We start from the raw sequence: 23380 nt of genomic DNA on the forward strand, positions 1-23380 counted from the left end.
TTCTACGCATGTTCATTGCCCACGGTTTGGCTTCACAGAACCCTGTGCGCATGCTCTAGCGCTGAACTTGAGGAGCCAGTCTAAGGCCTAGGCGCAGACGCACTGAGCCCAAGCAGCCGGTGATGGCGGCAGCGGCGGCGGTGGCTGCGGCGGGTCCGGGCCCATGAGGCGACGACGGAGGCGGGACGGCTTTTACCCAGCGCCAGACTTCCGAGACAGGGAAGCTGAGGACATGGCAGGAGTGTTTGACATAGACCTAGACCAGCCAGAGGACGCGGGCTCTGAGGATGAGCTGGAGGAGGGGGTGAGGCCCGGGGTCCCGGGGGGCCCGAGGTGACAGGGCCAGGGCGGCGGCGCGGGCCCTGGAAGCCGGGCGCGTCCGAGAGCGCGGAGACCCAGGGGGCGCGAGTAGTCTCCTGGAGGAGCCGAAGCGCCCCGTGGCCCGAGGCAGGGGAGCGGGTGGGGCGGACCTGGCCCTAGGTGTGAGGCCGCTGTGGGGTTTGCAGGTGCAGGTCGCGCCCCTAGCCCCAGATCAGCGCAGCCTGGAGCAGTCTGTGGAGGGAACGAGAAAGGACGCGTGGTCGATCCCTCCAGCTGTTGGACTTGAGTGTGGCGGGCCGCTAGTGGTGTAGCGTGTGTTGGGGGAGGGGGACTGCGCTTGCTGGGTGTCCCGTAAGTGCAGGTGAAGTGCGGAAGGGTTACCCTTCGAGTGTAAGATTTCAAATATTAAATCTTCAGACCTCCCACAACCACCTCTCTTCTCGGCCTGTCGCTTCTCTCCTAGGAAGCGCTCAGCTGTTAGAAGTGACAGCTGAAAACTTCTGTCGGGAGTAGCGCTGCCGCTGCTGTTACAGCCACCAGGAGTTTTATTTCGGGAGCAAGGGGGCTCTGCTGCATCTTCCAGGGTTTGTTTGTTTGCTTTTTTTTTTTTTAACCCCCTTCCGTGTGACTTCTTTTTAAAGCATTTATAACGACACACGGCGGTTTTAACTTACTTTTCCCCCAGCTGAAGATGTCTACATTTTTTCAAAATACTTTATGTAATTTTGGGATGGAAAAAAACCAGCGTTGACAGCTGTGATTTGTCTTGCCAAAAATAAGTTGCTTGAACTGAGACTTGTGAATGGTGGTGTGAGGGCTTTCCTTGATGTAATTTAGGGTGCTAAATTTAGAATTGTTTTTTCTAATGCATAGCTTGGTTTTACCTTTGCTATCTTAGTTGTTTGTTATTCTTTATGGAATATTATTATTTTTTCCAAGATAAATTTATTGAAAAATCACAAATTGCACCTCAAGTTCAAAAATGGTGTTGTCATACCAAATCACTGATTCTGGGCAAATGATCATCTATAATAACTTCATAGTAATTTAGATTCTAAATTCCATTGTCTGGATGAGTACATGGATTAATGACTGATGTCAGATGTTTGCTTTAACTGCATAAGGAGCTACCCTTTCTTTCCCTCACTCAATTTTCTTACTCTGGCAAGTAAGTTATTCCCTGTTTGTTGACAAAAGATTGAGATTCTATATATAAAGAACTTTGAAAACTTTAAGAAACTAAGTGGGCTAAAATAATTCTGTTCTTTTCATGATGAAATCAATCTAAATCAAAATTACACAGTTTGGAAGGTGAGTATTGAGATGTGTACTTTTAACATGTTTGCATATGTAATTCCAGTTAGCCTCTTAATCATACATGTGATACACTAAATACAATTGGAAACAAAATGAGATTACATATTGCATATCCTCATCAATTACGTTGGCTCCATATGGAACTGGCTTTGGAGCAGGGCAGAGAAAACTTGATAGGAAGGGTGCTTTATAAAATCTTTATCAGTTGAACTAGAGTTTTCTAGAGCTTGGGTTTATCAGAAGTCTTAAAGGAGTTAGAAGTAAAATACTGTATTAAGATTTCTGTTATGGACTGGAACCTTGTTGGGTTTTGGCCTACTCTGGGACATTTGTTTTTTTGGGTACAAAGAAATAGGATTTTGAGAGGGTGTGGAAGAGGAGACCAGAGAAATTGGTGAAAATAGGAAAAAGAAATGTGGCCACTACCCTGGGGAGATGAACTTTGGGGAAAGAGCAAAGGTAATTAAAGAGGATTTTGAGGAAGAACTTTCAGCAAAATACATCTTAGCAATGCTTTTGGAGTTGAAATGTTTCTTTTGAGTGTGTTGTCCTGAGAAGTGCCTCAGGTGGAAAGCTAAGAGTTGGAGTGGGATTGGGTTGACTACCTTAGGAGATTCGGTGACATCCAGGTTCCTCTAAAATAAAATTTAAAAATTATGAAAAATGAGAGAAGTTTAGATTTTTTTGAAAAATCAGACTTTTGTGAATTTATACTAATATAATTTATATTCTGGCTATTGTGTAACCTTTAGTACACAAACTTTTTAAACATTGGTACATATCAAAGTAGCCTCACTTCTTCATTTTCATAGTAAGGAAACTGAGGCATAGGCCAGAGACGATTGCCCAAGACCACATAGATAACTAGTGGTAGTGTCTTCTGACTCAATTCAACAAGCTTCACTGTACAGCTTCTTCACCGCATTTACTAGTCTTGTTCATAATGTACCTCTTTGTGGTGTGTCGAAAGTGAATTCAAATCCTTCCAGCCAAGCTCACTGACTGTGACCTAGAATAAATTGCTTAATCTCTGACACTTTTTTTTCTCTAAAAAATGAGGATTACGTGAGATAAAGTATATAAAGTACTCTTAAAAATATCCTGGCATATTAAGCAGTTAGCTGGTTCATGGTAATTTAGCTTGTCGGTGTTACTCATTGCCAAGGAACTGATCATTCAAGTTTTCTCTTATCTATGCCTAGAGACTTAATAAATGCAGTTATACTAAGAAGTGCTGTATTTTTAAAGCAATAGTATCCTTTTTAAAAAATTAAATCATTGGTCCTATTTAGAGATATATGCCTTTTTAGGCATGTTACATTGAGTGAATCTGTATTACTAAGTATATGTATTTACATAACATCGTTAATTCTTCAATGAGTAGAAGATGAGAAGAGTAATTTAATACATTTATGCATAAAGTTGAATGTCTGCTACCTAACTGAAAAAAAGACACTGATCGAATACTTCTAAGGACTATTTTAAAACCAACGGATAAGAGGGTTTTTTGAGGAGAGATTGGGTTTAAGTCTTTTTTTTTTTTTTTTTGGTTTACTGGTGATGGTATAATTTGAGGGAAAGTTTTCCTCTAGAGATTTTCATTACATTTTGAAATTGTTGGTAACCTCTGCTTTCTGTGGAGACACAGAATTAAAAGAGTAATAGAAAATTGAAATGCAGTAGTAAAAATCCTCAATTTTTACTCTATTAATTCAAAATTTGAAGTAATCACAGAACTTGCACAAGTTTCAGATTGGGATATCAGATTTTTATGAGCAAAAAGTTTAAAAAGTTTTAGTGCTTTGAAAAAATAGTGCTACATAAATAGTATACATGTAAATATTCATTATTATAAAAATTATAGAGAAAAATCTCATTATCAGTGCTTATCTTGCTTGTAATAGATACTTACCAAAAAGCGTTTTTAAGTAGCCCAAGATTTTGGGCAGAGTTCATCCTTTTTTTCTCACTCATCTGAGTTACTTAATTTTATATTATAAGGAAATGTCTGTGGACAGCCAGGCAAGTGGATAAGCAGTTTAATGAATACCTGCATTAAGAATATTTCACCCATTCTGTAACAATTCATTTAAATTTTTATAAAATGAGCTCTTTCATTGGGACTTGAGGCATATTAAGTTGAATTTATATACAATTTTAATTTAAAACTCAGCAAATAGTCATTCTGATAGGCTAGTTTGAAACAGTGTATCTTGTATAATACTTAGAAGAGCAAGATTCTACTTTGTCAATCATAGTAGCTGACCAAAAAAGCATTGGTTGGGTCATAAAGCTTAGGGCAGCAGAAAAAAATCTGAATAAAGAGATTCCTGTAAAAAAAAAAAGTTGTCAGTATGTATTATGTAATGTTAGTTTAATGCTTCTGATGTGAAACTTTTCTAAGAGTAACTTTGAGTAGCAGAAAAGAATGCTTCGGGAGGTAACTGTAGGAAGTTATGAACATAGATGCAGGTGTTAATATAGGCTTGGCCAGTTCCGGAAATGAAACATAGCCACAGGCATATATTTCTAGGTGGCTTCAGAGTCATGCTTCAGTGTTAACTACTCTGTGGTCTTTAAGTTAGAATTAAGTAAAACTTAACATTAAAGAAAGAAACAATTATGTAATACCAGTTTTATTATAGCTGAGAGAAGTCAGTCTTTTGTTCTTAAAGTGACAGCATCATAGGTGATTATATGAAACCCCAGAGACCAAAAAACTTTTAGCTGTAACCACCCTGACTCTTCGCCCCTAAGAAACTGTTTCAAGTAGAAACTGCAAGAATTTTTTTCCCTCGATACTGACCATCCATATTCTTCAGTCCAATCATGACTCACACATCCCTGGTGTTAGATGTCATCTTGTTCACACCATGAGCAAGCTATGACTAAAAACTTGTTTGGGCATTGGAACATACATAGTGTAAGAATACTATCAGTATTCTTTGTGTATCTTGACTGTGTAGTAGTACCTTTAAAGAGAGATGTTAATATTAAATATTTTTAAATATTTAAGATATTAAATATTTTTTGAATTATTTCAAATTTTCAACAAAAACTTAACTTCTGTTTTAGAGCCCATTTTCAATTAAGTGATATCCTTTTGTATAAATTGAAAGAATTCATAATCAGACCATATTCAAGAATACTCATTTTAAAACCATATATATTTTAATATTAATATAACTGAATTTCTGCTGCTAAGTTACTATTTTTACAGTTCAGTGACTTTTAGTATATCGAGTTGTACAACCATCACCACAATTTACTTTTAGAACATTTTTGTGACCCTAAAAAGAAACTTAGGGCCCATTTACAGTTTCATTGCCACCTTGAACTCCATTGGGCTAACCACAAGTCTACTTTTCATTTCTATAAATTTGCCTTTTCTGGACATTCCATATAAATGGAATTGTATAACATGTGGCCTTTTTAGTCTGGCTTCTTTCACTTAACATAATGTTTTTGAGGATCATCTAGGTTGTAGCATGTATCACTCCTTCATTCCTTTTTATGGCCAAATAGTATTCTGTTACATGGATCAACCACATTTTATTTATCAGTTCTTCAGTTGATTTTCATTTGAGTTGTTTCCATTTTTTGGCCGTTGGGAATAATGCTGCTGTGAACATTTGCGCCTCTGTCTTTGTGGACCATATATTTTCATTTCTCTTGGGTAGATATCTTGAAGTAGATTTGCTGGATCATATGGTAATTCTATGTTTAGTTTTTGAAGAAACTGACAAACTTTTCCAAAGTGGTTGTACCATTTACATTCCTGCCATCAATGTATGAGGGTTCCAGTTTATCTACATTCTTGCCAAACTTGTTATTTTTCTGTCATTTTCATTTTAACTATCTTAGTGGGTATAAAGTGATATCTCGGAATGGTTTTGGTTTGTACTTTCATAATGGTTAATGATGTTGAATGTCTTTCCATGTGCTTATTGGCCATTTGTATTATCTTTTTTGGAAAAATACCTTTGCAAATCATACCCTATCTTTTAAAAAATTGGATTATCTGGTTTATTTTAATTATTGAGTTGTAGAAATTCTTTATGTATTCTTATTCTGTGAGTTTTCACTTTCTTGATAGTGTCTTTTGAAGTACAAGAGTTTTAAGCTTTGAACAAGTCCAATTTATTGATTTGTTCTTCAGTCGTTTGTGCCTTTGATGATGTGTCTTAATAAATGTTTGTCCACCCCAAGATCATGAAGATTTACTCCCTCTTAGGTTTCTTCCAAGAATATTATAGTTTTATCTCTTACATATAGGTCTATGATCTATTGAGGTAATTTTTATGTATTGTGTGAAGTAGGGGTCCAAATTAATTTTTTGTATGTGGATATCCAATTGTCCCCAGCACCATTTATTGAAAGATTTTTTTCTTTCTCATTGAATTTTTTTGTCATCTTTGTCAAAAATCAGTTGACTATAAGTGTAAAGGTTTATTTCTAGGCTTTCAGGTCTATTTAATTGATCTCTATGACTGTGTTATGCCAATACTACATCGTCTTGATTGCTACCGCTTTATGGTACATTTTGAAATCAGGAAGTGTCAGTCCTCCAACTTTGTTCTTCTTTTTCAAGATTATTTTGACTATTTTTGGGTCCTTTGCTTTTCTATATGAATTTTAGGATCAGCTTGTCAATTTCTGCAAGAAAGGAACCTGGGATTTCAATAGGATTAAGTTGAATCTGTAGAGCAATTTGGTTAGTATTGCTATCTTAATCTTAAACCGTCTGATCCATGAATGTGGAATGTCTTCAGTTTCTTTCAACAATATTTTATAGTTATCAAGTGTACAAGTATTGTACTTTTTTCTTACATTTTTTCTAAGTATTTTATTAATGATGCTATTGTGAATGGAGTTATCTTAATTTCATTTTTGAATTGTTCATTGTTAGTATACAGCAGGTTAATTAAATTTTGCATCCATTTATACTGTAGTCTTAATAAGTGTTTGTCCAACATGACTCTTAACAATTTGAGAACGTTGCTTAATTATTTTGCTTTGATCAGCCACATTGTATGCTATAATATCTTGGACCGGTTGTGGTTACCTTAGGCTTAGTTAAGTTCTAATTACATAAGGCTTATAGTATTTTGTTAGTCTTATGTATCAGAACAGCACTTTGTATGAATCATTAGATTTAGTAAGTCATACTAGAATATAGTACCTTTAGTTCATAATATGCGTAATATATTTTTTGAATAAATGTAATTTTTGAAGGAAAACTCACCTGGTTTTATTTGTAGGTCATTAATGAGTAAGTAGCATCTGTAGCTGAGTTGTCATATAAAATTAAAAGTGAAATCTCCATGGCATTCTTTTGTGTACCTTATTTTGTTTATCACCACATTACCTGTTATTAAGGTATAAAGAATTTTTAATCTGATATCTGTTATTCTCTTGTAGTAATGGGGTGAAGCATTAAACGTTTTTGTTTTATGTTTGTGAGATTATTTATCTTTAAAACTTTAACATATTTTTCAGGGTCAGTTAAATGAAAGCATGGACCATGGGGGAGTTGGACCATATGAACTGTAAGTTTATATGAAAAGATTTCATTGTGCTGTCTTTCTTACAAGTAGGTTATATCGGCTCCAGTTTTTAGTCATCATGTGATTCCAGTAACCTGTTCTGAAATATCTAGTCATATATACATAGACTTGGTTTATTGAGTTTGGTACCAATATAATGACATATCCAGAGGTTTGAGATCATGTTTGGATTTTGAGAAAAAAGATATTCATTAAAATTTAGAGTGAACTGAATATGAGTCTGAGTGGGTTAGGGATTTTTCTTAGTTTAATATAGAGAACCACCTTTTCTTACTGAAAAATAAATTTTTTAGAAATGCCCCCAAAAGTCAAATGGTTTTGTTCTTTTTGTAATACACCATTCAAACAGAGATTTGTGCAATCTTAAGTCATTTTAGGTAAGCTCTATTAGGTGAGTATGGTGATTAATCCACTCTGTACCCCAACTCTTGGGTTGTGGGGAGACTGAGAAGATCACTCATATAGAAAGCACTTAAGTGTCAGACAAAATTGCCACCCTTTTTGGAGTCTTTAAATCAAGCTTGTAGCAGATATGGAAGATGTGTGAATATATTTTGTCAGCAAGAATTTTTGTAGCATAATGACTTGAACTAATTGGGTACTTCTAGAAACTCCCAGGTTTTCTGCTAGAGTTGCCAAATGAGGTTGGATAATACCTAATCTTATAGACATTTTAAGTGAACTTAATTTGAATAACTGGAAGACTTTTTCTTTTGTCAACATCATAAACTTGTTCTAATTTATCTTAGTTTGGGGGTGCTTGATGCCTATGAAAATAATTGATAGTACTTTATATAAACAAACAGATAAGTAAGCAATTTATCAAACCACCTTAATCTTGACATACCATGTCATCGAATCATTAGTTTTAACTTAGAGCACAGGTACTAAATTTGCTATTAGATACTTTTTTTTTTCTGTTACTAAATTGGATTACATTTCTTTTTCTCTTCTCTGTAACAGTATGCTGAAAGTAATTTAACTTTTTGCAAATTTGGTTTTGCTTTTCTCCCCAGTGGCATGGAACATTGTGAGAAATTTGAAATCTCAGAAACTAGTGTGAACAGAGGGCCAGAAAAAATCAGACCAGAATGTTTTGAGCTACTTCGGGTACTTGGTAAAGGGGGCTATGGAAAGGTAGGAAGTATTTTTGAAATGAAAGCTGTTGTCTGTCTTGGGCAGAATGATTGTTATTCCCTGGTTTTAGTCCTCTTCAATTTTTGTTTGCTACCTGTCAGCGAAGGAAGGATATGATCACTTGCCCTGTATTATTTGAGGGATATACGGTAGTTCTCTTCCTAGCACCATACACGTAAAAGCCTGGCATGTAGTAGACAGTATTTGTTGAATAAATAAATAGACAACTTTGCTAGACAAAGTCTGTTATTTGAGGATTCTTTTCTTCCTTTGGTTAGTTGGTACCCTCTATAAGTATCCTCTTAGAAAACAAACTACTCCTTACTTTTAAGAGGCATGGCATATTAAGTTGTTATCTGTTAGTGAGAACTTAATCCGAATTGGTTTTCTTTGATTTGCAGTATCTAGAGCAATAGACTTAGGGAAGTTGAAGAGTGTGAGAGACAAGAAAAATGAGTAGAACTTCTTAGTTTCGTAGTTTTACCCAAGACTTTCTAATTTAAGTCCTCACCTTTGTATGGTCTGCCTGAGAAAATTTATACCTGGCCATGCTCTATCAAAGGACAATTTAGATAACATTTCAGTTAGGATTACGTTTGAGAATTATTTATTGTGTAGTGTTAATTTTTGCAAAGCGTGACATTTGTAGTTTATTCTTAGGCTTTAGGATACATTCTAATATGTTCTCATCATCTTGAATGTGTGGCACATGTACTTTGAGCCTCACATATTTTAGCTGTTGCATGAAAGTGTTTTATAGCAAGCTGTTTCAGGGAAAAGGTAAATGGTAATTCTTGTCAACTATTATTAAACAGTTTTATGCGAAGCAAGAACAGTGGCATCCGTTGAAGAAATTTATGACTATTTTGTAATTTTTAAGTTTTGTATTTTGCTTCTGGGAACCCCGAGTATAGCTTTTTCTAAGCAAACTTGGATTTTAAGTACAAAGTAAAACATGGAGTGCTCATCATTAGATGATCATTGCCCAGCTTTGCCACCAGATGTCAGCAGACCAAATGAGACAGTCTCATGCGTAACATTTCACTACTAAATCTTTAATATAGTCTGTTCTTTTAGCTCCTCATTTTTGCACATAGCCCTTCTTGGTACTAGCTTTTGTAAGAATATAAACTACTGTACCATTTGTTTTTATAAATAGGAATAAAGGGGAGTGTGACTAGCATAGCTTAGCGTTTAATAACACAAACACTTTTATTTTTTGTACAGGTTTTTCAAGTACGAAAAGTAACAGGAGCAAATACTGGGAAAATATTTGCCATGAAGGTGCTTAAAAAGGTGATTTCTTCCCCCCTCTTTCTTCTCCAAACTATATTCTTAAATGCTATAAAATCCACATTTTGGCCTAAAATTCTTAGTCAAAAATTGTATTCTTAACACAATTGTAAATCTCCTTAGAATATGAGATATGTTGATTATTATTTCCACTTTATTTCTGCTTGGTGAGGGTGGAAAGGAGAGCTCTTTCAGTTCTCTGAGGTTACTTTTACCTCTTTGTTCTGGCCTCCATATTTCTAAGTAATAAGCATATAATGCTGTCACTTAATTCAGCAGTTGTAAAGTTATGTATTGACTTCCTATTTTACTCTTTTACACCTTCCTCACTTCTTCTTACCCTCTCATTTTGCTTTGATTTCATTGAATCTACTGTTGTCTTCCCATACTTTCCAACAACTCTGTAAAACACTTTTCAGGCCAATATTCTATGGTCACACTTATTAGATAATTTATCAGTTCCATTTATTTTTCTAGAGATGTCCCATAGAAACCTTCTTTACCGATAGCTCCCTAGACATAGCTGTCGTTACTGGACTTGCCCTTCACCGCGATGCATGGAATCCTCTTGGCTCCTTCAACATTGGACACCTTTGTTTCCTGGATCCCATATCTTCCTTTTTCATAGATTATGCCCTTGTTCCCTTGTTTTAGTGATCATCTACTAGCGGCTTCCTGAGAAAGGATGCATGAAGATAAATTTTTTTTTTTAATTTATTTTTCAATTGCACTTGACATACAATATTACGTTAGTTTCAAGTGTACAACATAGTGATTAGACATTTATATACCTTACAAAGTGATCACCTCAATAAGTGTAGTACCCAGGTGACACCATACATAGTGTGAACGAAAAAGGAGTCCTATGGAAAGTAACCTGACAGGGCGATCTGATCATAAATTCCCAACTGGGCATGTCAAGGAGAGTAGTCATGCCCCAAGCATGTAACTTTAGTAAAAGGTTTATCTTTGCCTTCAGCAAGCCCTGTTAATTGTTTCTGTGTACCTAAATTAACATACTTTTGAAATACTTCTTTTCAGACCCTCAAGAAAAATCACCCTTAAGAGAACACATAATCTTGTTAACTCTCCCATAATCCAATCCTCCCTTGCTTTCTCCCACTTTCTGTGATCTTTGCATGAAGAAATTTTTTTTGGAAATATTGCATATTTGAAAATATCCTTCTTATACTCTCATATTTGTTTGTGTAGGTGCAGTTTTGAAGTCGAAAATAATTACCACTCAGGATTTTGCTCCATTTTTGCCTGGCTTTGAGAAGTCCCTCGCCATTCCGATTCCCAATCTTTTAAGATTTGATTTTCTTTGATGATATTTAATATTTTCTTTTTATTTATGGTGTTCTAAATTTTTATACTGCTGTGTCTTGCTTTGATTCTTATTATTTTGTTTATTTTTACTCTTTTAATCTTAAAAGTTTCAATCCTTCAGCTCTAGGAAATTTTCTTATGATCTCTTTGATAATTTATTGTTTTCTTGTCTTGAAATTGCAGTTTGTTGGATGTTGGACCTCCTGGCTTTAGCATCTATTTTTCTTAGCTTTTCTGTTTGTTCATTTCCTTGTCTTTTTGTTTATTTTCTGAGATTTTTCTAGAAATTTATTTTCTAATCCTTTTACTAATTTTTTTTTAGCTATCATATTTGTGGTTCCTCAGAGTTCTTTTTGCTGTTTTTCTTTTTATAACAACCTATTTTAGAAGTACAGTATCTTTTCTTATCCCTCTGAAGGTTGATTATAATTCTTTAAAATGTTCTTTTGTTCCGTGCATTGTGTCTTTTTCTAAGTTCCCCCTTTTTTTTTTTAACTTTGATTTAATCTTTTTCTTCCTTGTCAAAGGTTTTCTTAGAAATCTGGTATGCTTCATTGATCATATTTAAGAGTGGAACTCTGAAAAGCTAATTAGAAGTTTTATGTGCTGTGAGATTCTCAGCAGTGTAGGCATGTGGTTACCTGGCAATTGACTGAGAACCTCCGTATATCAGTGTCTGTAGGTCTTTCTTCTAGTATGGATAAGTTGGGGCTGAGAAAGATCCTCTATTCCTTTGCCTAGAAAAAGCACGCTGGAGCTGAATGAGAGAGAAGAGATGGAGATCTCACTTTTCAACATGCAGACTTTCACTGAAGTTGAGTTTTTACTTTAGTATTTCACTCTGTATCTGATCCTTCACTTTTTTTTCCCCCCCTGTAGGGTACACCTTTCCGAATGGTATTCCCTGGCTAGTTAGTGTGGGGATGACAACCTTGTTGGTATATATGTTCTCTATACATACGTTCAGATAATCTCCCTGTTTTTAGTTCTCTACCTTCTGCAGTCCCTGATGACTCTGATTTTTTTCTTCTTCTTTTTTTTGCCTCTGATTTTTGAACCCTGCTACGGTTCTGTAGATGGAATCAACTTCTTTGAATTATTCCTCTTTGCAGGCATTTAAGTGATCATATCCCACTTAAGTCATGTATTATTGCTTTATCCCAATTCTGTCTTTGCTTTTTGAAGTGTGGAGTCACACGTGTTTCCTAGTTTTATTGAAGATAGATTATGTATGTTTGGTTTCTTGTTCTTTTTGTTTGGGTTTGATTTCTGAAAAGATCACACTGTCTTAAAACAAGTATTAGTAGAAAACTATATTAAAATATAATCAAAATGACTTTTTAAAAAAATGATAGGGTTCGTAATATTTTGGTCCTTCTTGATTTTTACTTAAGCAGTATAACTTCTTAATTTAAAAGCTGAGAAACAAATACTATGACCACACTTTATAGGTGATTGTTTTAAGGAAGCAGTTTAGGTATTCTGAATATCAATTTCTGCATCAGTAAGTCAGGATTACTCTGCTGTCTGGCTTTTTTTTTGGAATCGTGATATTAATGATTTTTTATTTGTAAACCATATTAGATGTGAAATTGGAGACAGGATGATAATGCTTGTTCTAGAAATGTTAAGTACTGGTCAAGATTCTTAGAGTAATCCTTTCCTTTTTATAGGTTGTTTATTCATGCCTGATAATCAGAGCTGACCATAATCAATCATAGTTATATCTTGAGTAAAGTATGTGTCTGGAACAGATACCTGTAATGAAAAGGAAGGTGGTGTTTGTTTCCACTGTTGGTGGGTGGGTGTGGTGTATTGGGAAGTCCATAGACTTAATTACTGCTGAATGTGAGGCCTCCTTTTTGGGCCCAGGCATCTAAGAGCTATCTTGCTTGCCTCTCCTTTTACTTAGTTACTACTCCTTCTCACTCTCAGGGTTTTTCTTTCTTTAGGCCTGACTAAAGAATCAGATGCTGTTTTATTCTTTTTTCTATTGTCTTTAAAAAAGCTCACAGCAAAAATAATGAAGTAAAGAGGTTGCTAGGGTTAAGTCCAGGGTTTGAATTTCTAAATCCCTAGATAAGATGACTGTATGCTCCCTTTGAGTTTCTTCCTTCTGATTTTTTATCCTGGAAGCAGAGAGTACTAACCCTCTTGAACTGAGTATGTGGTAAGAATATATCTCTTTCCAGCCTTGAAGATGGAATAAGAGTAGAACCAATTGTCCCCTTTTATTAAATGAGTTGTTTGTATCTGGACAGTCTGTCTGGATTTATTGGTTCTCCTGGGATTGTATACTTCTTACATGAATGGTCCCATTTGGGTATTTGCTCATGGTGGAATGTTGAGGAAAAGACTCTTTCCAACAAGTATATCTCTCCCTTACCAGTTTCAACAAAAATACACCCTGGAAGCAAACTGCTGTTGCTCATGGCATTAGTTTGGTACACACTGTAAATTTTAGAACCTTTGGCCAAAGACTTGTGGCTCATAGATTGGTTATACTTCTTCCATTCCTTTTGTTGAACCAATTGAGAATTTGCAATGTGCCAGGCATTATGCTAGATACTAGGATTTAGCATTTGAAACAAGTGTAGTGTTTGCCTCTCACTCTGCTTACTGCATAATTCAAAGGAAGAACTAATAAGCTTATTTATTTATTTATTTTTTTAGTGCCTACAGCACCTGGTATTCCTAGGTGGTCTCCCACCCTAGTACTAACCAGACCTGACCCTGCTTAGCTTCCGAGATCAGATGAGATCGGGCACATTAAAGGTGGCATGGCTGTAGACTTAATAAGCTTATTCTTAAAGTTGCTCTTTTACCTTTTGGTCAAAACCATGTCTACGTTGAGGTTTAAGCATATACTGCTCTTTCACCTTTTATCTGTCTTTTTCTTCCCACTTCCAAGTCTTGTCATCCTGGGTGTCTTCATTGACTTTGTATTAAATGAACAATCAATACCCTAGCCTTCTGATTCTTTGATGATCTCAATTCCATTAGCTTTTACCTTCTTTTCACGTTAACAGCCCCCATGGCTGTATCCTCTACCTCTGAAATGTTGGGTTAAAATAGAAGAATAACTTTCTTCTTTATTCTCATAATCTTGGTCTTTGGCCCTTAAGCCCTTTAGTTCTTTGACTTTTCTGTTTTTTTCCTCAAGTTCATAGCTCTTTTCTTATTTCACTTTATTCTGAATCCAGCCTAATCAGCATGATCTGCCACTTCAGTCACTTGCTACCTCCATTGACCTTATGTTCAGGAAAGTCCTAATCTTATTTAGTTTAGTTGATAGTGCTCCTTTTTTCCTGTATCTTAGCTACTGAGCATTACTGGCAGAAATCACACAAACTTGTAGATTGCTGCTAAACAGATTCATAGTCCCCAATTATTTGGATCCTCGGTACTCACCAGACATTTTTCTACATGTCCCTAGACAACTCCCATTCTCTACAACTGTTAGAGCCTTTACTGTCAGTTCCTCTACTTCTTTAGCAGACTGCCTCTCTTCCTCACTTCCTGTTTGAGGCTGTCAGATGTGATTCCCTTTGACTTCCCAAATTAATGCCTACCCCCAGTACTTTATCTATCATCATTTTCACCTTTCTTTACTTCCTTCTTTCCAGTCTTAGTGGGAGATGTGTTCCTTCTTCTTTTCCAGGCCAAGCCTTCTCTTTATGTTTTGGATCCATCCCTCTCTGCCTCTTCAGGGTCTTTTCTCTGTCACTTCTCTCTTTTCCATTCTCTATCCTGACTTTTTAAATTTAAATATATTCATGTCTTTGTCATATTTAGCAAAACAAATCTTTCCTTTACGTGAGGTCTTTCCCATTTTTTGGCTTTCCCTTTTTTTGGCTTTCATGGCTGAATTTCTTGAGAAGTCATGTTTTTTTTCTTATTTTCATTTAGTATGTTTTGACTTAATGACTACTGTTTCAATGAAACTCTTATTCCCTAGGTCACCACCACTCTCTTAATTGCTGAATCCAGTTGTCTTTACTTAATTCATCCTAAATTTACTTCTCTGTTATCTTGAAGCTATTGACCACAGCATTTTGAAACACTGCTTCCTTGATTTCTGTAATTCTACTTTACTACTTTTTCATCTTACCTTTTAGTCCCTTGCTTCTCAGACTCTCTTAAAAATTCCTTATTTAAAAAATTCAAATCTCCTGAGCAGTTAAAAAATAATATATCTTTGAGGTTTTTCAGCCTTTCCAGAGTTGCAAGAATACAGAGATCACCAGTTGTTAAGTTTGCCATATCTTCTTTGTCTACCCCCCTACCCTTCATCCCTTCTCTCTCTGTGTAGATGTATATTCAAAATTTTATTTTTTTGCTGTACAGTTTGAAAGTTAGTTGTAGGCATCATGATACTTTGCCCTTAATTTTTTTTTTTTAATCTCTCTGTATGTATCTCCTAAGAATAAGGACATTTTCATACATAACTACAGTTAATTATCACACTTGAGAAATTTAACATTGGTACACAATACTGTTTTTTTAATATATCGTCCATACTTAAACTTTCCCAATTGTGTCAGTAATATCCTTTATAGCTGTTTTGTTTTTAGCTATACAGGATTTAATCAAGGATCACACACTGAATTTAGTTGTCTTGTCTCTTTATTTTCCTTTACCCTAGAGCCATTTCCCACTCCCCCTCCTCTGTGTGTGTGTGTGCGTGTGTGTGTGTGTGTGTGTGTTTCATGACATTGACATTCTTTTGAAGAACCCAGGACAGTTTCATTATTTCCTCATGAAAACACATTTTAAATTTAGGTTAAATATTTTTTGCAGGAACATTATATCCTCAGTGCATGAGCTCAGGAAGCACATATGTCAGTCTATCCTACTATTTGGTAAGATTGAGTTCAGTAACTTGGTTAAGGTAGTGTCCACCATACTTTGCATTGTACAGATACCTTCTTCCCTTTGTAATTAACAAGTATATATGGAATGACTGAATATTCCCAATAATCTTTTCCCCAGTGGTTTTATCATCCATTGTTTCTTGTCCAAATCAGCTATTATTATGGTAATTATAAAATGGAGACTTGTTTAGTTTTATCATTTTTTCTATATTAGTATAATTCTTCTATATTAGTATAATTCTTCTATTCTAATATAATTTTCTATATTAGTATAATTTCTGTATTAGTATAATTAGTAAATAAGAGTTTTTCATACTTTCTTTTTAAAATTTAATTATTTTAAAAGTGTCAATATAGACTTTTTTCCCCTAGTGTGTTATCCATTTCTTTCATTATTCATTTTGGTCCTCAAATTGTCCCAAATTTTGCTAGAGAGAGCTCTGTTAAGATGACTTCTATATTCTTTTAACGTATATCTGTCAGTTTTTGAATCTTCTTTGCTTTCTGGTACAGTAGAGTGGTCCAGGTTTACCTTGTGCTTTCCCTGTCCCTGGCCCAGGACCACCCATTTCTCCAAGGAACTTTGGTTTCTTTTGATAGAGAAACCAAGATACAGGTGTCAGCTACACTCCTTGCTACTAAAATGTCATTGTTTCTGGCTCTTTCAGTGGGCAGAGCTAGGAAGTTTTTGTTTTTGTTTTAAATTATGGCTTCATATTGATAGCCCTAATCCCAGTCCAGTTCCATAGGGTTCTTCTTCTTCCCTCAGTCCATATTTGCATCTGTTTTTCTACAGTGAAAAGCCTGATAGCATTGATAAATTTACTCATTTGCTCAGTTGTACAATATATGCAATATAGTTTGAGACTATACCAGTACTATTAATAGCTACAAACCTACAAAGGGTGTTTTAAAATTTCTTTGCTATTTTTGTTATGCTTACATATGTCGCTAAGAGTGTACAGTGTAAAATTGTTTAAATTTCTTTTTTCTCCTGTGGTAAAATTATCAGTGTAATGTTCAGTTATGTATATGTGTTTCTGTTGTATTCAGTTTATTTCTCTTCCTCATCCTTGTTTAATTTTATTTTTGGAATGTATAAAACATTAACATGGTGCAGAATTCCAAATCTTTGTTTTATAATCACAGTAATATTTGATTTAGAAAAGATAAAAAAATGAGTGCTAAAACCATTGAGGTATATATCTCAGAAGGTAAATTTCATTCTCTTTTCTACCTTTCCACTGTCCTTAGCTTTGGTTTATCTTAGTTATGTTTATCATTACAGATGTAAGCAGATACATATATATATATTCTTATTTTTCTCTTACATAAAAGGTAGCATACTGTGTATATTGTCATGTCATGTATGCTCCTTTGTACCTTGCTTCATTCTTTCTTTGTAGAGCTGTTCCTCATTCTTTGTAGAGCTTTTCTACACATTGTGTAGCTAGTCCATAGGTTTTCAGCCAAATGCTACGCATGGGCATTTAGGTTGTTTCTAATGTTTCACTTTTAAAATGATATTGCAACTAATAACCTAGCATATATGCTTTTCTCATGTTGCTGGAGGTGCGCCAGAATTTAGTAATAGGACATAAACTTAATACATCCAAAAAAATGCATCATTTTCCCCAAACCATTTCCCGTTATTGAATGACACCATTATCTATCCTATTACCATTATCTATCCTATTACACCATAGTATTATTATTTCTTATCACATCTAGTTAGTCAGCAAATGCTAATGATATACCTTTACCCTTTCTTTTTTTTTCACCTTCATTTTCTTAGTTACAGGTCTTCTTTGCTTAGTTTACTGTATTGGCCTCCTAAATGCTCTCATTTCTTTTCTGGAACTCCACATTTTTACTAGAATGGCCTTTCTTAAAGCCACATGATATTATTTTCCTTACTTCAGCATTTCTCTTCTGCCTCTAAGATAAGATTCAAACATCTTTGCTTAGATGCCCAAGCCTTCCATTTCCTGGCCTCCTCCTAATCTCTAACCACTTGTAACCTTACTGAACTACTTATAGAATCCCTAGATGTGTCCTGACAAACCTCTTTTGCACTAGGAATGCTTTTCAATGTCCTCCACATTTTATCTTAATAACTTTTCACGGTACAACTTAGGTATGACCACCTCAAGGAAGACCTCTTGCCAGGTCAGATGCAGTTCCCCTGTTCACCCATAGCACTTTATGCTTACCTCCATTGACTTGTCTCTCTTCCCTGAGACTTTGGGCTCCTTTAGACTTGAGACTCCTGCTAGTTTTGCTTTCTTGTTACAGAGCCCAGAGCATGGTAGACATTCAACAGTTAATGAATATATGAATAAACTTAATAAGCTGTTTACATTTTTAAAAAATTATCTTTAGATTTTCATTTACATGTTCACTACAGAAAATCCAAACAGTACAGCTGTATATAAGTAGTAAATGTCTTGCATTTACCCCTATCTCAATTTCTAGTGGGAACTGTGATTCATATTTTAATATTGGCAAGAAAAGCACAAATTAGATTTTCCAGTTACTGCAGAATAAAAATGTCTACTATTTTGTTCTTATAGATCATCTCTTTTCCTTTAGGCAATGATAGTAAGAAATGCTAAAGATACAGCTCATACAAAAGCAGAACGGAATATTCTGGAGGAAGTAAAGCATCCCTTCATTGTGGATTTAATTTATGCCTTTCAGACTGGTGGAAAACTCTACCTCATCCTTGAGTATCTCAGCGGTCAGTACACACAGTTTGGTGTAATTATTTGCATTTGCTCCAGAAAAAGGGTCAAAACATTATTTTCCAATGGAAAAATGCTTTTTCCCAATGTGATCAGATAGTTCTTAAAATTGACAAATACATTGACATAAGGAATTCAGATGTGACCAAGTGTTTCTTTTTTCAGATAAATATGAAGGAAATTTTAAAGGTTAAGTTTTTTTCCCATCTGTAAAATTTTATCTTAATCCTTTTGTAATCAATTAACTAAATAACAAACACCTAATTGATACAGAGCCATCAAATTGACTGCACTTGGGTAAGATACTATAATTCAAATAAACCATTAAAGTGTTTCTTTCTAAACTGAAATGAAAAACTTACTTCAGAATATTGTTTAAGATACTGAGTATTTTTAGAATTGCATCTTAAAACAAGACTTTTTTGGTTTAATGTAGTTTTATTGATAGATTATGCAGTTTACATTAGAAATCATCCACATTTTCCAAAGTTTACTACCTCCTAGGAACTAGTCGCTTTTCATATCATTTCTAGATCATAGGTATTGTTTTCCAGCAAACACACTTGAGTTTTCTGAAAAACAGATTTTCCAATAGCCTGTAACATGGAAGAGAAAGCTGCAGAATTTAGTAACTTTTTTGTGACTGTTGCCATTTTTTTCTTGTAACTTTATTTTGACATAATTTTATAGATTTATTCAAAAAAATTTTAAGTATAGCACAGATAGTTCCCACATACCCTTCACCTTGATTTCTCCAAGCCTTATCATTTTAGTTTTGTTTCATCCTTCTTTCTCTCTCTATGTATGTGTATATATATGTATGTGTGTATATATCTTGTATATACACAAATGAATACATATATAATTTTTTTCTGAACTCTTTAAGAGAGTGTTGCAGATATGATTTCCCTTTATTCCTAAATACTGTAGTGTATTTTTTCTGAAATCAGTGACAGTATCTTGCATAACTAACTAAAATTATTAAAAATAGGAAATTAACAATAATAACAATAATATCTCCTTAGTTTCCTCTAATCTGGAACAGTTCCTCAATCTTTCTTTGTCTTTCATGACCTTGACATTTTTAAAGAGTACAGGCCAGTTATTTTGTAGAACGTATCAATTTGGGCTTATCATTGTTTGCTCAGGATTAGATTCAGGTTATGCATTTTGGGGAAGGCCATCTAAGTAACATTATTTCCTTCTTTGTGTATCAGATTAGGAGGTACATGATATATATATGTTTGTATCTTTGTTCCATCACTTTGTTCCAGTAAAGTTGATGTTAAGTTTGACCACATGTGTAAGTTGGTGTCTGCCAGTTTTTACCCTGGTGAGGTTTGCCCTTTATAATTATCTTGATATATCAAGCTTTCACATAGTTTTAGCATCTATTGATTCTTGCCTGAAACAGTTAATTATGATGATTGCCAAGTGATTTTTCTTATTCCATCATGCCTCCTTCATTTATTATTTGACATTCAGCTGGAATGAAGAGCTTTCCTTCTTCCCCATTTTAAAACTTTATCTATTTGATTTATATCACTATGAATTCATGGATTCTAAGATTATTCAGTAGGATATAACCCTTTATTAATCATTTATTTTGATATTCAAATCATGTCATGCTTTTTAAAAGGCCACTACCAGGTTCATCTAGTTTCTGACAGTTATGAGAATATGGACATTTTCTAATTTGCAAGGGTGATTTTAATCATGTACTAACATTTTTGTACTTATGGGTAAAATGTTAGAGAAGCTTTAATCAAAATTTCTTTAACTCCAATCTGGAATCTATAAACATTTTGAAGTTTATAAGTATAAAAATCTAGAATTCCAAATCTTAGATATTTCACATAAGAATAAGAACACCACTAAAAGCAGAATTCTGAGGACTTAGTTTTAAACCTATAATTTTGAAGATTTTTTTGATTTTTAAGGGGCTGATGTCTTTTAATTATGGTTAAAAGGAGAGCACAAACCCTCTCATTAGAAATGGGTTGGAAATAAAGATCGTTTTATTTCAAATGTCTTTTCCTTTTCTTTACAGGAGGAGAATTATTTATGCAGTTAGAAAGAGAAGGAATATTTATGGAAGATACAGCCTGGTAAGTGAAATTTTTGTGGTTGCATGGATTCAGGTAATGATTCATATAATTAAAAGCAAAGCCCTATTCCCACTGTGGGCAGCCAAATGATTTAATAAATTGTTCTGGAGCCAGTCAGTCACTCAGGACTTAAAGGGGGAGAAGCAGCTTTTGGACTGGGCAGCTATTGGAGGTCACATCATTCCTTTGCCCCCAGGCCTTGGGTGGAACGCTCTTCACGCCAGTTCCTAACAGAACCATTCTCACTGGGGCTTTCTTTCCTTGAATTGGTAAGCTGCCTGCCTTGGCTGTGGGTGAGTGTGATTTTCCAGTGAAACTTTATGTGTAGAACAATGGAAAGTATCAGCAATCATTTCTTTTTTTTTAGACTTTCCAGTTCCAAGGTGCAGTCTTAGGGAGGTGATAAGCCTGCACACATCATCTGTGGATTCTATGGTCAGAATGGGATATACCGTCCTTATTTCTTAAGATGGCATCTACTTCAAATTAAAAATATATACATCCTTTTGAGAAATGACAGTATTGGGTAACAATAAATCAGTTTATCCTACACATTAATTGAATAGAAAACACTTAAATGTTTTTTCTACCTTAATTACCAAACTGCATTCCATTGTTTAATTTCAGGCCTTTTCTAACACAGAAGCTGCATTTAAGAGCCTTAGGGATGAAGTGCCCTTTTTTGGAGGAGGCTCTCTGAGCCGTGTTGGAGGCTGTGTTTGTGGTCCTGCTGGCTGTGAAACTGCCTCAGTCCTCTAGGACACACCCTCTCCATCCTGGAGTAATCTGCAGGATTGCAACATTGTTATGCAGCCAGTATTGCAGTGCCTTGTGCTTTTCGAATCCAGACAGGGTTGACTCAGCCCTTTATTCTTTTGAGGTAGATAAATTTGAGTGTCACACAGTTTATAGTTGTGGGCTGGCTGGCAAGAGGGAGGGCAGATACTGTGGGCATGAGCTGTATGAAAATATGCAGCTGTAATAAGTAAGGGATGAGTGGGCTTCTAAGGGTCAGTTTATAAGGTATCTTTTGAAACTAAGATTTGCTCTCTGAGTATAACAAAATTCTTATTTCCTATGGGGTTTTAAAATTGGGGGTGGGTGGGAGAAATTTGCTTTGATCTGAATGACTATTGGCCCAATTCCTACACAGAACAAAACATGACCAGTAACAGTTTGGCATATTCTGGACTTTGCAATTTTAGCAGTATGTTTTAATGATAAAATAAAATATTTTTTAGTTTCACTAAATGAGTGAAACAAATGTCTCCATACCTTTTGGCAGCATCCTATGCCATCTCTTTCCCCAGTGCCCCCTCCACCCGCCCGCCCCCCGCACTAGTCTTTGGTGCATGTCTGTTTCTTCCAAGGTATTTTGCTCCATACATAAACTGCTTTAAGTAGATTATTCTTTAATTTTGTTAAATCACTTTTGTTTCCAGCTTTTACTTGGCAGAAATCTCCATGGCTTTGGGGCATTTACATCAAAAGGGGATCATCTACAGAGACCTGAAGCCGGAGAATATCATGCTTAATCACCAAGGTGGAGATATACTGTAAACAATTCTATAGTAAATAATCATCTTAAAATCCTCCCACACAGGTTATGGTCATTTTAAAGCCCCATAGTCATGTGTCAATTATTATATATTTCTCCTGCAGAATTTATGGCATCATGCTACTTGTTGAGATTTAAATATTTAGATGTTTATGGTTGATGAGATTAAAGGGAGTTGAAGATGCTTGGCCATTCAGTTACCTTTTTGATTTAATCTTTACTCTATAGCTTGTCATTCTTTAGAAATCCTTACATTATGTGGGGTGAGTCAAAGCCAGTCCAAACACAAATTTTGTGTTATTCCATAAATTGGAAAGTGAATCTTAACCTTTACAGTTTACAGACTGAGTTTTCTTTAATGATGAAAATACATAAATATGAGAAGCAATACTTTTATGATAATTTTTATTAATACTGTACAAAAGGACAGGATTAGAATTGAACCAAAATATATGATGTAGCCGTGGAAATAAAACGTTTAATAGGCATCAATTTATTCTTGCTGTTGGTTTGTGACAACAAACATAAAAATCAAACAGGTTAATATTCTTTACAGCTACAGGTATAATCAAAGTGGCCTTGATTATAACTACATGCTGCTACAGACAGTTCAATTTATGTGAAAGTAATCAGGGCTGGATAGACTTGGCAGTTCACTTCATACCCCAAAGGAGCAACTAGACAACCAGGAGGTCTGGTAGCAGCTGCTGATCCTTAGATGTCTGTAAAATTCTTGTGCAGAAAATGGTATATGGACAATTGATGCCCATATGAATGTTTCAAATTGTGCTCCCTCCCCCTTTCCTTTTTTGTTTTGGAGAGTGCTATGCTTAACCAAGCACCCATCACCCCCCAACATGAATTCTGATTCTGAATTTCAACACAAAGGATAGGATAGGGAAGTGACTAGTTAACATCTTTGATTCATGAAATTGTGTATCAGGTGCTTTTGTGAAAATAAAGGTCATATTTCTTCTGTGTCAGAGTAAAGTACACATTTACATTTGAATCAGGCCATTGCCTCTTCCTTTTTCTGAAATAAACCTGGAATAGTAAGGTCTCTGGGGTTGTTGAACCATGGATATCTAATGACAGCTCAGTAAAGCTCACCTTGAACTGAAATTTTCTTTGT

At 35.1% G+C, this 23380-nt stretch overlaps 1 protein-coding gene and 1 non-coding gene across 10 annotated transcripts in view; one reads left to right on the plus strand and one right to left on the minus strand.

Annotated features, from left to right (window-relative positions):
* The first annotated feature begins 65 nt into the window (after window positions 1–65).
* RPS6KB1 (ribosomal protein S6 kinase B1) overlaps window positions 66–23380 on the plus strand; it is a 47411-nt gene continuing 24096 nt past the window's right edge. The window contains exons 1-10 of one of the 9 annotated variants that reach the window (XR_005657993.1): window positions 66–304; window positions 7138–7187; window positions 8222–8342; window positions 9570–9638; window positions 18431–18578; window positions 20633–20690; window positions 20887–20959; window positions 21058–21125; window positions 21318–21570; window positions 22133–22233. Coding sequence is in view for 6 of the 9 variants with exons in the window: in XM_039885799.1 (XP_039741733.1) it covers window positions 164–304; window positions 7138–7187; window positions 8222–8342; window positions 9570–9638; window positions 18431–18578; window positions 20633–20690; window positions 22133–22233 (688 nt within the window). In the remaining 3 variants the exon portion in view is untranslated. Of the gene's footprint in view, window positions 305–794; window positions 906–6331; window positions 6353–7137; window positions 7188–8221; window positions 8343–9569; window positions 9639–18430; window positions 18579–20632; window positions 20691–20886; window positions 20960–21057; window positions 21217–21317; window positions 21571–22132; window positions 22234–23380 lie in introns of those variants that run through there. The other 8 variants (XR_005657992.1, XR_005657991.1, XM_039885799.1 and 5 more) reach the window with 8 other exon arrangements.
* Window positions 13638–13756, minus strand: LOC120621333 (5S ribosomal RNA). Its single transcript, XR_005658110.1, has one exon. It is a non-coding gene; the product is annotated as a 5S ribosomal RNA (ribosomal RNA).

Source organism: Pteropus medius, unplaced genomic scaffold, assembly GCF_902729225.1.
Source record: "Pteropus medius unplaced genomic scaffold, Ma_sr-lr_union100, whole genome shotgun sequence".
Classification (NCBI taxonomy): domain Eukaryota; kingdom Metazoa; phylum Chordata; class Mammalia; order Chiroptera; family Pteropodidae; genus Pteropus; species Pteropus medius.